Source organism: Chiloscyllium plagiosum, unplaced genomic scaffold (genome assembly GCF_037043375.1).
Source record: "Chiloscyllium plagiosum isolate Xiang-an unplaced genomic scaffold, Cpla_swu_hap1 HiC_scaffold_42, whole genome shotgun sequence".
NCBI classification, from domain to species: Eukaryota; Metazoa; Chordata; class Chondrichthyes; order Orectolobiformes; family Hemiscylliidae; genus Chiloscyllium; species Chiloscyllium plagiosum.
This window is the reverse complement of record NW_028270180.1, coordinates 22,990,423-23,005,917: the sequence shown is the minus strand read 5'-3', so window position 1 is coordinate 23,005,917 and position 15,495 is coordinate 22,990,423. Positions and strand designations below refer to the sequence as shown.

Sequence of the window (15,495 nt, the reverse complement as noted above, 5' to 3'; positions counted from 1 at the left end):
TAACCCCACAAAAATGTATTGTGCACCTTTTCCCTTGCTACTGAGAGTCTGATCTTCACTTATTTGAAGGTATTAAAACAAAATTGAAGGAAATTACTTCTGGAAGAGATGATACACACTGCAGTCTATGTTTGTGAATACTACTATTTACGAAGTTTTCAAGAACATAACCCCTATAGAGTCATAGAGATGTACAGCATGGAAACAGACCCTTGGTCAAACCCGTCCATGCCGACCAGATATTCCAACCCAATCTAGTCCCACCTGCCAGCACCCGGCCTATATCCCTCCAAACCCTTCCTATTCATATACCCATTCAAATGCCTCTTAAATGTTGCAATTGTACCAGCCTCCTCCACTTCCTCTGGCAGCTCATTCCATTCACATACCACTCTGTGAAAAAGTTGCCCCAGAGGTCTCTTTTATATCTTTGCCCTCTCACCCTAAACCTATGCCCTCTAATTGTGGATTCCCCGACCTCAGGGAAAAGACTTTGCCTATTTATCCTATCCATGCCCCTCATAATTTTGTAAACCTCCATAAGGTCATCCCTCAGCCTCCGACGCTCCAGGGAAAACAGCCCCAGGCTGTTCAGCCTCTCCCTGTGGCTCAAATCCTCCAACCCTGGCAACATGCTTGTAAATCTTTTCTGAACCCTTTCATGTTTCACAACATCTTTCCGATAGGTAGGAGACCAGAATTGCATGCAATATTCTAACAGTGGCCTAACCAATGTCTTGTACAGCCGCAACATGACCTCTCAACTCATGTACTCAATACTCTGACCAATAAAGGAGAGCATACCAAACGCCGCCTTCACTATTCTATCTACCTGCGACTCCACTTTCAAGGAGCTATGAACCTGCACTCCAAGGTCTCTTTGTTCAGAAACACTCCCTAGGACCTTACCATTAAGTGTATAAGTCCTGCTAAGATTTGCTTTCCCAAAATGCAGCACCTCGCATTTATCTGAATTAAACTCCATTTGCCACTTCTCAGCCCATTGGCCCATCTGGTCAAGATCCTGTTGTAATCTGAGGTAACCTCCTTCGCTGTCCACTATACCTCCAATTTTGGTGTCATCTGCAAACTTAATAACTGTACCTCTTCTGCTCACACCCAAATCATTTGTATAAATGACAAAATGATTTGGACCCAGCACCGATCTTTGTGGCACACCACTGGTCACCGGCCTCCAGTCTAAAAACCAACCCTCCATCACTATCCTCTGTCTTCTACCTTTGAGCCAGTTCTGTATCCAAATGGCTAGTTCTCCCTGTATTCCATGAGATCTAACCTTGCTAATCAGTCTCTCATGGGGAACCTTGTCAAACGCCTTACTGAAGTCCATATAGATCACATCTACTGCTCTGCCCTTATCAATCCTCTTTGTTACTTCTTCAAAAAACTCAATCAAGTTTGTGACACACGATTTCCCACGCACAAAGCCATGTTGACTATCCCTAATCAGTCCTTACCTTTCCAAATACATGTACGTCCTGTCCCTCAGGATTTCCTCCAACAACTTGCCCATCACCGAGGTCAGGCTTACTGGTCTATAGTTCTCTGGCTTGTCCTTACCACCTTTCTTAAACAATGGCACCAAATTAGCCAACCCCCAGTCTTGTGGCACCTCACCTGTGACTATCAATGATACAAATATATCAGCAAGAGGCCCAGCAATCATTTCCCTGGCTTCCCACAGAGTTCTTGGATACACCTGATCAGGTCCAGGGGATTTATCCACCTTTACCCGTTTCAAGACATTCAGTACTACTTACTCTGTAAAATGGATATTTTGCAAGATGTCACCATCTATGCAAAATACTCATTTAGTATCTCCCCCTTTTTCTGTGGCTCCACACAAAGATCACATTGCTGTTCTTTGATGGGCTCTATTCTCTCCCTTGTTAGCCTTTTGTCCTTCATTTATTTGTAAAAAGTGTTTGGATTCTCCTTAATTCGATTTGCCAAAGCTATCTCATGTCCCCTTTTTGCCCTCCTGATTTCCCTCTTGAGTATACTCCTACTGCCTTTATACTCTTCGAAGGATTCACTTGATCTATCCTGTCTCTACCTTACATTTGCTTCCTTCTTTTTCTTAACCAAAACCTCGATTTCTTTAGTCATCCAGCATTCCCTATCCCTACCAGCCTTTCCTTTCACCCTATGAATTGCAGGACATTACAATATGACAAGATCTGTTAATAAAGTAGACGAGCAGGAGGCTGGAAGAACACAGCAAACCAGGCAGCATCAGGAAGTTGAGAAGTTGACGTTTTGGGCATCACTCTTCAGGACTGGGGGTGGATGTTGAAGGGAGCTGCAGATAAAAGGGGGTGATGGGGCGGGAGGAGGGGTGAAGTGGGGATAGGTGAAGACAAGTAGAGGCTATGACCTGGTTGGTCAGTGGGAGAAAGGAATCTGGTTGGTGGAAAGGAGGGGGAAGGGCTGGGAAGGGAGTCAGAGGATGGGAAGGGTGGTTATTTGAAATTGGAGAACTCAATGTTGAGTCCTCTGGGCTGTAGGCTGCCCAGGCGGAGTTGAGGTGTTGTTCCTCCAACTTGCACTGTGGTTCATTTTGGCAACAGAGGAGTCATGTCAGAACGGGAGTGGTTGGGGAAATTGAAATGGGCAGTGACTGGGAGGTCCAGTCGCCCTTACGTTCGGTCTCCCCGATGTAGAGAAGGCCACATCGGGAGCACTGGATGCAATAAACTAGGTTGGAGGAGAGACAGGTGAATCTGTCTCACCTGGAAAGACTGTTTGGAGCCCTGGATGGCAGTGAGGTAGGTGATGTACTGGCAAGTTTTCCATCTTTTTTGGTTGCTGGGGGAGGTGAAGTTCGCTGGGTTCAGGGAGGGCTGTGGAGAGAGATGGGGAAGATGTTCTTGGTGGTGGGGTCTAGTTGGAGTTGGTAGAAATGTTTATGGATGATGCGTTGGATGCAGAGCCTAGCGGGGTGATAGGTGAGGACTGGGAGTCTCTGTCTTTATTGCTTTGGGAGGTGGGGGTTTAGAGCAATTGAATGGGGAATGGAGGTGGTGCAGCGGAGGGCTGTCTGAATGGCAAGGGGAGGAAAAGCACGTTCTTCAAGGTGAGTGGACATCTGAGAAGCTTGTGAGTGGAATGTCTCATCGTCAGAGGATATGTGATGGTAGGGGAGGAATTGGGAGAATGGGGTCAAGTTCTTGCAGGATTCTGGGTGGGAGGAGGTGGAGTCCAGGTAGTTAAGGGAGTCTGTAGGCTTGTAATAAATGTCTGCCTGGAGACTATTGCTGGAGATGGAAATGGTGAGGTCAAGAAGGGGGAGGAGTCTCCGCATCTACTGCATCTCTCCATCCCCCTCTCCTCCTCCTCCCCCCCCCCCAATTCAAATAACCTCCTTTCCCAGCCCCTCTCCCTCCCTTCCACTGCTCCCTGGCACCAACCGAATTCATTCTTTCCACTGACCAACCAGGTCATACCCTCTACCTATCTTCACCTATCCCCACTTCACTCCCTGCCCCTGCCACCCCCATTATCTGCAGCTCCCCCCACACCCACCCCCAGTCCAGAAGAAGGGTTACACCCAAAACATCAAATTCTCCACTTCTTGATACTGCCTGATTTGCTGTGTTTTTTCAGCCTCCTGCCTGTCTGTTTTGGATTCCAGCAAACTGCAGGTGTTTTTTTGTCTCTAACCAAGATCTGTTATAAAAGCATGAACAAAAATCATTTTCAAGTGAACACAGAATGTGAGAGAAACTCAGCAGCTTCTGTGGAGAGAGAAAGAGTTAATGGTTTGCTTCTAGTGTGACTCCTCTTCAGAAATAGTTTTCAGTTTTACATGTAAATTTTACCGTTACAGTTGCATTCAAATTAGAAAAGTGGTGTTCTGGTTAATTTGGTTCAATTTTTGATTTTTTTTCTGAACTTGCACATATTCATGTTTGACACACAACTTGAATGATATGCAAAGAAAGAAAATCAAAAGATGCAAAAATAGTCAAAAAGCATAAATCATTTAGATTTGTTTTATTTTTGTCTTGATGCTTTGAATTTATGTATGTCTTTTATTATGTATGTAAATTATACATGCCACCAGAGCAATTTGTCATTTATTGATTTCTGTATTGTTGAATTTCTGTCGAGTGTCTCAATTTTGATTTTACAGATTTTATAAAAGGCTCAAGTAAATGTTGCATTTTACTACAGATCCTGTGATAGACTGATTCTTGTTTTACCATTATTTTGGCACTGAAATAATTTTTAAAGGGAACTTAAGGTGTCCAAGATACTGTGTAGAGTTCTTTGCTGATTCTTATGACAGAAATCAGTCCTTGAGACACAAAATAACTGCTTTGATTTAAAACCAGTGTTCTTCTGATTGGGGGTAGTATAGGAATGTTTCGCAATTATATATTCAAAGTCTTGCTTTTCACCTGCTTTTCCTGTGAATTTACAACACAGAAACAGGCCATTTGGCCCAGGAGATCTATGTCAGTGTTAATGATTCACCAGCACTTCCTCACATTTAACTTTGTTGGGCCCTATCAGCACATCTCATTCCTTTCTTCTCATATATTGATCTTACAGCGCAGATGTGTTTATTTTAAGCAGTCGATGTGATGGTGATGGTTCACTCCATGTTCTAACTGCTGTGAACAAAGAGGGAGACCATGGCCTCACTGGACTGTTAATCCAGAGGCCCAGACAATGTTCTGGGGACTTGGTATTTAAATCCTGCCATGGCAGCTGGTGCAATTTGGATTCAATAAAAAAAAGTCTGGAATTATGAGTCTGATAATGAACACAACTTCATTGTCGATTGTTGGAAAAACCCATCTGGTTGACTAATGTCAGTTAGGGAAGGAAACTGCTTTCCTTACCTGGTCTGGCCTACACGTGACTTCAGACCCACAGTAATGTGGTTGACTCTGGATGGATAATGACTGTTGTTCTAACAAACCCAAATAGAATTTATCAATATGATCAATATGGTTTTATTATAATGCTTCACTTGAATAAGGAATTGTTCAAAAAAAATTTTCATTTCTGTTTTTCAGAGTTCTTTTTTTTACATAACCAATGTGAATGAGAAGTACCCATGAGGACGGAGTCAGTTAATTGGTTTGCCTGGCGATAAGGGGATGGACGGCTATGAGATTTGAAGACGACAATGCTTTTCAATGACCACCTTTGACTATACTTACGGTCTCAGTGTTGCCCACCAGGTTGGCGCATTTAACACAAGAGCTCTGGACTGACTTTGTTCAGCAGTGAGCAGCTGTCTGCTATGGAATCTGGTCGAACAAGCAGAGACCGAGAGAAGGAGAAAGGGGAAGATATTCGGCGACCTAATAAGCAGACGTCGCGGAGTCCCCATGGCACTCGTCCTGGCTCAAACCAGTCATCTGGGGTTCTTATGGTTGGACCAAACTTCAGGGTTGGCAAAAAGATTGGATGTGGAAACTTTGGGGAGCTTCGACTAGGTAAGCACAGCTCCTTCATTGCTCAGTCAGATATTTTCTTGGCTACTTTGATTTTAAAACCAACTTCCTGATAGTTATTGAAAAATATCCTGTTCCTAAGTCAAACTTGCTGCCGGCATTGTCTACAGATCAGTGGCTAGCGGAGTGTGTAACACATCCCTCTTGATAAGAACTGCAACCAATAAGTGTCTTGTTTGTGTGGAACTTGAATATTGCTGTAAAAAAAGGCATGCAGTTGAAGCGTTTTCTCCTGCACTCATCAGGACAGATATAAGAAAGAGCTGCTTGAGGGAAAGCTGATTGATTAGCAAATCAACTCTTACTGGAGTTTTTAGTTTAATTCTTAGCACACAGAATTGTTCAGCAGATGTAGAGGGTTGAAAATGTGTATTTCTGTCATTGATCTTGTCAGGGCTGTGCAAGACTGGGGCAGGTGACTGCTTTTCAAATCTTTCTCTGTAATCTTTCTTTCTTCATTCTTCCCTTGTTATGCAGCTCTCCTTTATCCTACTGAAAGGGCAGAGGCTTAAGCTACCATGACCCAGTTCTCAGCAGCTCCTCCCACAACCTTTTCCATCTATTTCTGACAAAGCCGTGTACAAAATGTATTTCTAAGCTTTTGATCACCTGCCTTATCTGTCTCTGACTTGGCAGCTTGTTAAGCACGTTTTATGAAGAGCTTTGCCTTTCACGTCTGAAGGGAGCGAAGTTGTTTTGGCATCAAGTTTGGCTCCGATTTTCAGTCAGAGTCCAAACTCTGGGGTAGCCCTTCCTTTTTCTTCACTCAACTGTCCAATCCAGTGTTGAGAATCTTTTATTCCTCAACTCCAGAAGTGATTTCCAGGTTCTCCTAACTTTCCATTCCAAGTCTCTTACATTTAACCTGTTATCAGTGGCCCCTTGTTCTTAACTTCTCAAAGTATACTTGACTGGTGACCAGATCCTTTCCCTCTATGTCCAATTGACACCACTCAACAGCTATTTGAAAGAAAGGGATCTCTCTATATGGGTATTTAGACATTAATAGAACATAGAACATAGAACATAGAAGAATACAGCGCAGTACAGGCCCTTGGGCCCTCGATGTTGCGCCGATCCAAGCCCACCTAAACTACACTAACCCACTATCCTCCATATACCTATCCAATGCCCTCTTAAATGCCCATAAAGAGGGAGAGTCCACCACTGTTACTGGCAGGGCATTCCATGAACTAACGACTCGCTGAGTGAAGAACCTACCCCTAACATCAGTCCTATATCTACCCCCCCTTAATTTAAAGCTATGCCCCCTTGTAATACCCGACTCAATACGCGGGAAAAGGTTCATACTGTCGACCCTATCTAACCCCCTAATCATCTTGTACACCTCAATCAAGTCACCCCTAAACCTTCTTTTCTCTAGTGAAAACAGCCCCAAGTGCCTCAGTCTTTCCTCATACGATTTTCCTTTCATACCAGGCAACATCCTGGTAAACCTCCTCTGCACCCGTTCCAATGCCTCCACATCCTTCCTATAGTATGGCGACCAAAACTGCACACAATATTCCAGATGCGGCCGTACCAGAGTCTTATACAACTGCATCATGACCTCAGGACTCCGGAACTCAATTCCTCTACCAATAAAAGCCAGTACGCCATATGCCTTCCTCACCGCACTATTTACCTGGGTGGCAACTTTCAGAGATCTGTGTACATGGACACCAAGATCCCTCTGCTCATCCACACTACCAAGTATCCGACCATTAGCCCAGTACCCCATCTTTTTGTTATTCTTCCCAAAGTGAATCACCTCGCACTTAGCTACATTGAATTCCATCTGCCACCTTTCTGCCCAGCTCTGCAGCTTCTCTATATCCTGCTGTAACCTGCCACATGCTTCCTCACTGTCAACAACTCCTCCGACTTTCGTGTCATCCGCAAACTTGCTCACCCAACCTTCTAACCCCTCTTCCAGGTCATTTATAAAAATGACAAACAGCAATGGTCCCAAAACAGATCCTTGCGGAACACCGCTAGTGACGGCACTCCATGAAGAAACTTTGCCATCAACTACTACCCTCTGTCTTCTTCCATCCAGCCAATTCCTAATCCAAACCTCCAACTCACCCTCAATGCCATATCTCCGTATTTTCTGCAGTAGCCTACCATGGGGAACCTTATCGAACGCCTTACTAAAATCCATATATACCACATCTACCGCTTTCCCCTCATCAACCTCCTTCGTCACCTTTTCAAAGAATTCAATAAGGTTTGTGAGGCACGACTTGCCCTTCACAAAACCATGCTGACTATCCTTGATCACATTATTCCTATCTAGATGTGCATAAATCCTATCCCTTACAATTCTCTCTAAGACTTTGCCCACAACAGAAGTGAGACTCACCGGCCTATAGTTACTAGGGCTATCCCTACTCCCCTTTTTGAACAAGGGAACCACATTTGCTATCCTCCAGTCTTCTGGGACTACTCCTGTAGACAAAGAGGACATAAAAATCAAGGCCAATGGCTCTGCAATCTCCTCCCTTGCTTCCCAGAGAATCCTAGGATAAATGCCATCAGGCCCAGGGGACTTATCTATTTTCACCTTTTCCAGGATTTCCAACACCTCTTCTCTACATACCTCAAAGCCGTCCATTCTACTTATTTGTGCCTCAGTATTCTCATCGACAACAATGCCCTGTTCCTGAGTGAATACTGAAGAAAAGTATTCATTCAGTGTCTCCCCAATCTCTTCCGCCTCCACACGCAACTTCCCCCTACTATCCTTGACTGGACCTATTCCTACCCTAGTCATTCTTTTATTCCTAACATACCTATAGAAAGCCTTAGGGTTTTCCCTAATCCTATCTACTAAGGACCTTTCGTGTCCCCTCCTTGCTGCTTTTAGCTCTCTCTTCAGGTCCTTCCTGGCTACCCTATAACTCTCAATCGCCCCAATTGAACCTTCACGTCTCATCTTGAGATAGGCCGCCCTCTTCCATTTAACAAGGGATTCCAATTCCTTATTAAACCACGGCTCCCTCGCACGACCCTTTCCTACCTGCCTGACAGGTACATAATTATCAAGGACACTCAATAGTTGCCCCTTGAACAAGTTCCACATATCATTTACACTCTTGCCTTGGAGTCTACTTTTCCAAGCCACACATCCTAAGTCATGCCTCACCGCATCATAATTTCCCTTACCCCAGCTATAATTCTTGCCCTGTAGTACACACTTATCCCTCTCCATCACGAGTGTAAAAATCACCGAATTATGGTCACTATCCCCAAAGTGCTCACCTACCTCTAATTCTAACACCTGGCCTGGTTCGTTACCCAGAACCAAATCCAGTATGGCCTCACCTCTTGTTGGCCTGTCTACATATTGTGTCAGGAAACTCTCCTGCACACATTGAACAAACACTGACCCATCTAACGAACTTGAGCTATAGCTTTCCCAATCAATATCAGGAAAGTTAAAGTCCCCCATAACAACCACCCTATTACTGTCACTCATCTCCTGAATCACCTTCCCAATCCTTTCTTCAATGATTCTAGGACTATTAGGAGGCCTGTAAAAGACTCCTAACAGGGTGACCTCACCTTTCCTATTCCTAACCTCAGCCCAAACTACCTCAGATGGCAAGTCCTCATCCATCGTCCTTTCCACTGCTGTAATACTAAATGTAATGTAGGCTGTCAATTCCATGTGACTCTGGTGTGTCACTGCCACATTGCCTTCTGTTGTATTTTTACCTTGCAACACTTCATGAAGCCAGCTCGCTACAGAGTGACCACTGATAAATGATGAATGCCATCCTGGTGACTCTCAACCCAAGATTGAATTCAAAAAGTAAAGTAGATTTAATAACAAACTGGATAAAATATGAAGGAAAAAGGAAAGTGCCGAGAGACATGGGAGGAAGAATGTGTAAAGCATAAATGCTGGCATAGGTTTGTCAGGTCAAATGGCCTTTTGCCCCAGTGTTCATTATATATAATTCAATGCATAGATTTGTTACCTCCACACACCTTTTGTTTAAAACATAGCAGGCAACCATTAGCTTTATTAACTAGTGTTTCTATCGGTACCTCAGAGTCGATATTGGAGGATGGTTTGGACCCTGTACAGTAATTAGGTGGCACTCCTAGTTTTCAAAGCCATAAACAATTGTGTATATGTTTGGATATAGGCCGGAACTAGCAGCTGTTACATGTTCTTGCTGTCAAATGCCAGCTCTCATTTGGAGTACGTTTTGGTTGTTACTTCTATAATTAGAATGTACTGTTGAAAGTTACATTTATTTTCAAATTGGTGGTCTATACATAATGTACATACCTTGTCGTACAATGTATAAAAATGTCTTAGTCTGCTTTCCTGAGTAGTTGCATCAAGTGTCTCTGGGGTATTTGTTCAGTTTAAATGTATAGATCAATAATTTGCAAATGAATAGTGACAGAGTTTAAAGGATGAGGAGGAATCTGATTGAAACTGGCTAAATACTGAGAAGTCTTGATAGAGTGCATGTGGAGAAGATGTTTTCAGTAGTAGCAGAGACTAGGACCTGAGGGCACAGCCTCAGAGTGAAAGGGTGACCTTTTAGAACTGAAGTGAGGAGGAATTTCTTGAGCTAGAAGGTGATTAATTTGTGGAATCCATTGCTGCAGAAGGCTGTGGAGGCCAAGTCACTGTGTCTATTTAAGACAGAGGTAGGTTCTTGAGTGGAAAAGGGATTCAGAGTTACGTGGAGTCGGCAGGAGAATGGAATTGAGAAACTTATCAGCTATGATCAAATGGAGGAGCAGCCTTAATGGGCCAAATGGTCAAACAAAGTGCGATGTGAAGAATCAAAGCCTCACTATAGGTTTCATACCATGACTCGGGGTCGAACTTTGGCCTCTGAATTAGAAGATTGTGGATTCCAGTTTTGCCTCAGAGACTTAAGCACAGAAATCTAGGTTGACAGTATCTATGCAGTGCTGAGGGAGTAATCCTGTGATTTGTTTGGAGATTAGTTGCTATAGTCTTGCTGTTTCTCTGGCTTTTTTAAAGCTTCCATAGGTTCATGTCTCAATGTTATTCATCCATCTGATTATCCTCTTTCATCTTTTGTTTCCACCCTCAGAATTCTCCTTCAAAAAATAGCAAGAGTCCAGAAACAGTGCCTTCCTGTTCGGGTGGGTGAAAGACTAGGCTGGTGGTGTAGAGAAATTGACGTTTTGGTTAAGAAAAAGAAGGAAGCATATGTCAGGTATAGACAGCAGCGATCGAGTCAATGCTTAGAGTATAAAGGCAGTAGGAGTGTAGTTAAGAGGGAAATTAGGAGAGCAAAAAAAGGGACATGAGGTAGCTTTGGCCAATAGGGTTAAGGAGAATCCAAAGAGATTTTATAAATATAGTAAGGACAAAAGGGTAGCTAGGGAGAGAATAGGGCCCTCAAAGATTAGCAAGGCAGCCTATGTGTGGAGCCGCAGAAGATGGGGGAGATACTGAACCAGTATTTTGCATCAGTGTTTACTGTGGAAAAGGACATGGAAGATTTAGAATGTGGGGAAATGGATGGTGACATCATGAAAAATGTCCATATTACAGAGGAGGAAGTGCTGGATGTCTTAAAAAGCATAAAAGTGGATAAATCCCCAGGACCTGATCAGGTATACCCTAGAACTCTGGGAAGCTAGGAAAGTGATTGCTGGGCCCCTTGCTGAGATGTTTGAGTCATCGATAGTCGCAGGTGAGGTGCCAGAAGACTTGGAGGTTGGCTAACGTGGTACCACTGTTTAAAAAGGGTGGTAAGGACCAGCCAGGGAACTATAGACTGGTGAGCCTGACATCGGTGATGGGCAAGTTGTTGGAGGGAATCCTGAGGGACAGGATATACATGCATTTGGAAAGGTAAGGACTGGCTTTGTGCATGGGTATCATGTCGAACAAACTTGATTGAGTTCTTTGAAGAGGTAACAAAGAGGATTGAGGGCAGAGTGGTGGATCTACATGGACTTCAATAAGGCATTTGACAAAGTTCCTCATGAGAGACTGGTTAACAAGGTTAGATCTCATGGCACACAGGGCAAACTAGCCACTTGGATACAGAACTGGCTTGAAGGTGGAAGACAAGGTGATGGTGGAGGGTTGCTTTTCAGACTGGAGGCTTGTGACCAGTGGTGCGCCGCAAGGATTGATGCTGGATCCATTGCTTTTTGCCATTTATGTAAATGATCTGGATGTGAACATCAGAGGTATAGTTAATAAGTTTGCAGCTGACACCAAAATTGGAGGTGTAGTGGACAGTGAAGAAGGTTACCTCAATACAACAGGATCTTGATCAGATGGGCCAGTGGGCTGAGGAGTGGCAGATGGAGTTTAATTTAGAGAAATGAGAGGTGCTGCATTTTGGAAAATCAAATCAGAGCAGTACTGAGCACTTAATGGTGAGGTCCTGGAGAGTGTTGCTGAACAAAGAGACCTTAGAGTGCAGGTTCATATTTCCTTGAAAGTGGAGCCGCAGTTAGATAGGATAGTGAAGAAGACCTTTGGTATGCTTTCCTATATTGGTCATAGCATTGAGTACAGAAGTTTGGAGATTATGTTGCGGCTATACAAGACAATGGTTAGGCCACTTTTGGAATATTGCGTGTAATTCTGTTCTTCCTATTGGAAGGATGTTGTGAAACTTGAAAGGGTTCAGAAAAGATTTACAAGGATGTTGCCAGGATTGGAGGGTTTGAGCTAAAGGGAAAGGTTGAATAAGCTGGGGCTGTTTTCCTTGGAGTGTCGGAGGCTAAGGGGTGACCTTCTAGAGGTTACAAAATCATACGGGCCATGGTTAGGATAAATAGACAAAGTCTTCCTCCTGGAGTGGGGGGAGTCCAGAACTAGAGGGCATAGGTTTCGGGTGAGAGGTGAAAGATATAAAAGAGACCTAAGGGGCAACCTTTTTACGCAGAGGTATGGAATGGACTGCCAGAGGAAGTGATGGAGGCTGGTACAATTGCAGCATTTAAAAGGCATCTGAATGTGTTTGTGACTAGGAAGGGTTTAGAGTGATATGGGCTAAGTGCTGGCAATTGGGACTAGATTAGGTTAGGATATCTGGGAGCGAGTTGGACTGAAGGGTTTGTTTCTGTGCTGTACATCTCTGACTCTAATTGCTGCCAGGACAAGGCTGTCAAGTCTTGGTTTTCAAAATCTGGACTTTGTGTCCTTCTGTCTCTAACTGTGCTTGGCAATTCTTTTGATTCTTGAACAACTGCTTTTGATCTCACCCACTCATTTTTCTAGTGCGGTACGTCTTTTCTTAAAAAAAAAAGCACAGGAGGCTATTTTGTCATTATTGCTGTTTGTGGTATCTTGCTGTATACAAAATGACTTCCATGTTTGCCACATCGTAACAGCAGTTACGCTTCAAAAGTTATTTATTGGCTGCAGGTTCTTTGTCTTGATCGAGAAAGGCACAATATGAATGCAAGTCCATTCTTTATAGATTGTGGAAATAAAGCCACTTGCATTTATGCAGTACTTTTAATGTAGAAAGATGTCTCAAGGTTTGCTCCTAGCAAACAATTGACACTTGAACGAAAAGAATACATTTGGGAACCTACCAAGAGATTTTTCTCACCCAGCAGTAGAAATGTCAATTATGCCTCAGTGGGTAGCACACCCACTTCTGAGTCAGAAGGTTGTGGGTTCAAGTCCCATTCCAGGATATGAACACAGAAGCTCAAGGCTCGTGCTCCAGTGCAGTCATGGAGTGCTGCATTGTTAGAGGTACAGTAATTAGAGGGGCTGTTAATCTGGGGCTGGATCTGCCTCCTCAAGAATCCGCTACACTGTTTCGAAGAAATGCTGGAGAATTATGTGACATCCTAGCCAATATTCACCCTTCAGTCAGCATCTCAAACAAATGATCTGGTTATTATCACCAAGCTTTGCATGGGTTGGCTTCTGCGTAACAGGTGTGACTTTCAAATGGCCTCAGTGCTGTAAACCACTTTAGGATTCTTGTGATAATAAACAGCACTTTATAAATGCAAGACTTTTGATTTTCATCAGCGCTGACAACCATTTCCATCCTACTTTTCACCTGTCTTAACGTGCCATTGTCTTTCCCAATTTTATTCCTGATAACTTCTCTGGATAAGTTGAAACATACAAGCCCGTGCTATCATCAATAAGTTCAACGAGGCTGGAGCCTTTCATTCAAGTTGATTATGGGAGCTTCAATGAATTTGAAGAGTCGCCTGGAAAACCTTGCAAATCTCTGATAGGCACTGTGTGAATCGGAGCTGGGGGACGTTAGTGTTGTAATGGTTCTGACAGTGATGATTTTCCTCATTGTTTAAGCCAAGAACATTCCCTGGGTGGGGGAGACCAGAACTAGAGGGCATAGGTTTAGGGTGAGAGGGGAAAGATATAAAAGAGACCTGAGGGGCAACGTTTTCATGCAGAGGGTGGTACGTGTATGGAATGAGCTGCCAGAGGAAGTGCAACGTTTAAAAGGCATTTGGATGGCTATATGAATAGGAAGGGTTTGGGGCGATATGGGCTGGGTGCTTGCACGTGGGACTAAATTAGGTTGGGACATCTGGTCGGCATGGACGGGTTGGACTGAAGGGTCTGTTTCCATGCTGTACATCTGTGACTCGGTGACATCCCAGTTCACTTTATACCTTCTCGCTTAACTGTGCTACAGTTATCCTGTTAAATACTGTACGAGTACATGCCACATTTGGAAAGGAGTAATGTTAATTAACTTGATGTCTTACGGACTGTTAACTTCCCTTTTTGTCCAAGTATTATACCCCAATGACTCTATCTGGCTCAGTGTCAAATCATACTGTGCCTGTGAGGCATCTTGAAGCACAGTGCAATGTTAAAGGCACTATACAAATTCTAGTTATTGCATTGTCTTTGAAGTGCCTTTCTGTCATATTGAAGGCACAGTTTTCAGATTTATTTGAAGTGCTGCTAACTAGTGTTTCATCTTGATGCTGAATATTCAATTAATTATTTACTTGTAAGAAAATCTGAGTTAGATTCTGTTTAATTAGCTACTGACACTGTAGCCTTTGTCCTGGAGCGGGTACTGAGGCTGTGAAGGGTTAGCTTGGAGAAAGCACTTCAGTAAATCCGGTGTGGAGGAAAAGCCTGTATGTCTGAGCCATTCCATTGTTTAGAGGAATTGTGAATATTTTTACGTCCACAGAATGTGGAAAAATATAACTAGTTTTTTGGAGCACTAGAAATGAGCAGTCACTTGCTAGTGCAGAACTTGAATCTTGCTGAAAAGGGGTACACTTGGCTGAAGATTTTTATCTTACGCTTATCAAGACAAGCCACGAATGATAAATTTCAAAATGATTTGTTGTGATTTCATTCTCACTCTCTTGTAATCTCTTGTTTGTGCTTCCTGTTATTCAGATTGCTGTTTCTGAGAGATTCAGGAACCTCTTTAAACCTTTCACCAATACTACTTTGGCTTCCTATAGACCTTTTTTTTTTCTCAAAGCCCATCTACATTGCAGTGGTTCTTATAGGCATGAGTCAGACCACTGATGAAAGGCTGAGAGCAGTTTTGACCCCTTTATCTCAGGAAGGATCTACAGATATGGGAGATAGTACAGCAAAGATTCACTAGGCAGATACCAAGTATGGAGGGATTGTCTAATGAGGAAATATTCAGTAAGTTGTGCCTGTCCTCATTAGAGTCATAGAAATGTACAGCATGGAAACAGACCCTTCGGTCCAACCTGTCCATGCCGACCAGATATCTCAACCCAATCTAGTCCCACCTGCCAGCACCTGACCCATAACCCTCCAAACCCTTCCTATTCATATACCCATCCAAATGCTTCTTAAATGTTGCAATTGCACCAGCCTCCACCACTTCCTCTGGCAGCTCATTCCACACACACACCACCCTCTGCGTGAAAAGGTTGCCCTTTAGGTCTCTTTTATAGCTTTCCTCTTTTACCCTAAACCTATGCCCTCTAGTTCTGGACTCCCCGACCCCAGGAAAAAGACTTTGCCTATTTATCC

General features: G+C 43.5%; 1 protein-coding gene across 8 annotated transcripts in view; it reads left to right on the top strand.

Moving 5' to 3' along the window:
* LOC122542603 (casein kinase I-like) overlaps positions 1-15,495 on the top strand; it is a 229,237-nt gene that overhangs the window by 43,267 nt on the left and 170,475 nt on the right. For all 8 annotated transcript variants that reach the window (XM_087982098.1, XM_043680562.2, XM_043680561.2 and 5 more), the window contains exon 3: positions 5,049-5,474. In XM_087982098.1, the coding sequence (XP_087838224.1) occupies positions 5,279-5,474 (196 nt within the window). In that variant the 5' untranslated portion in view covers positions 5,049-5,278. The remainder of the gene's footprint in view (positions 1-5,048; positions 5,475-15,495) is intronic.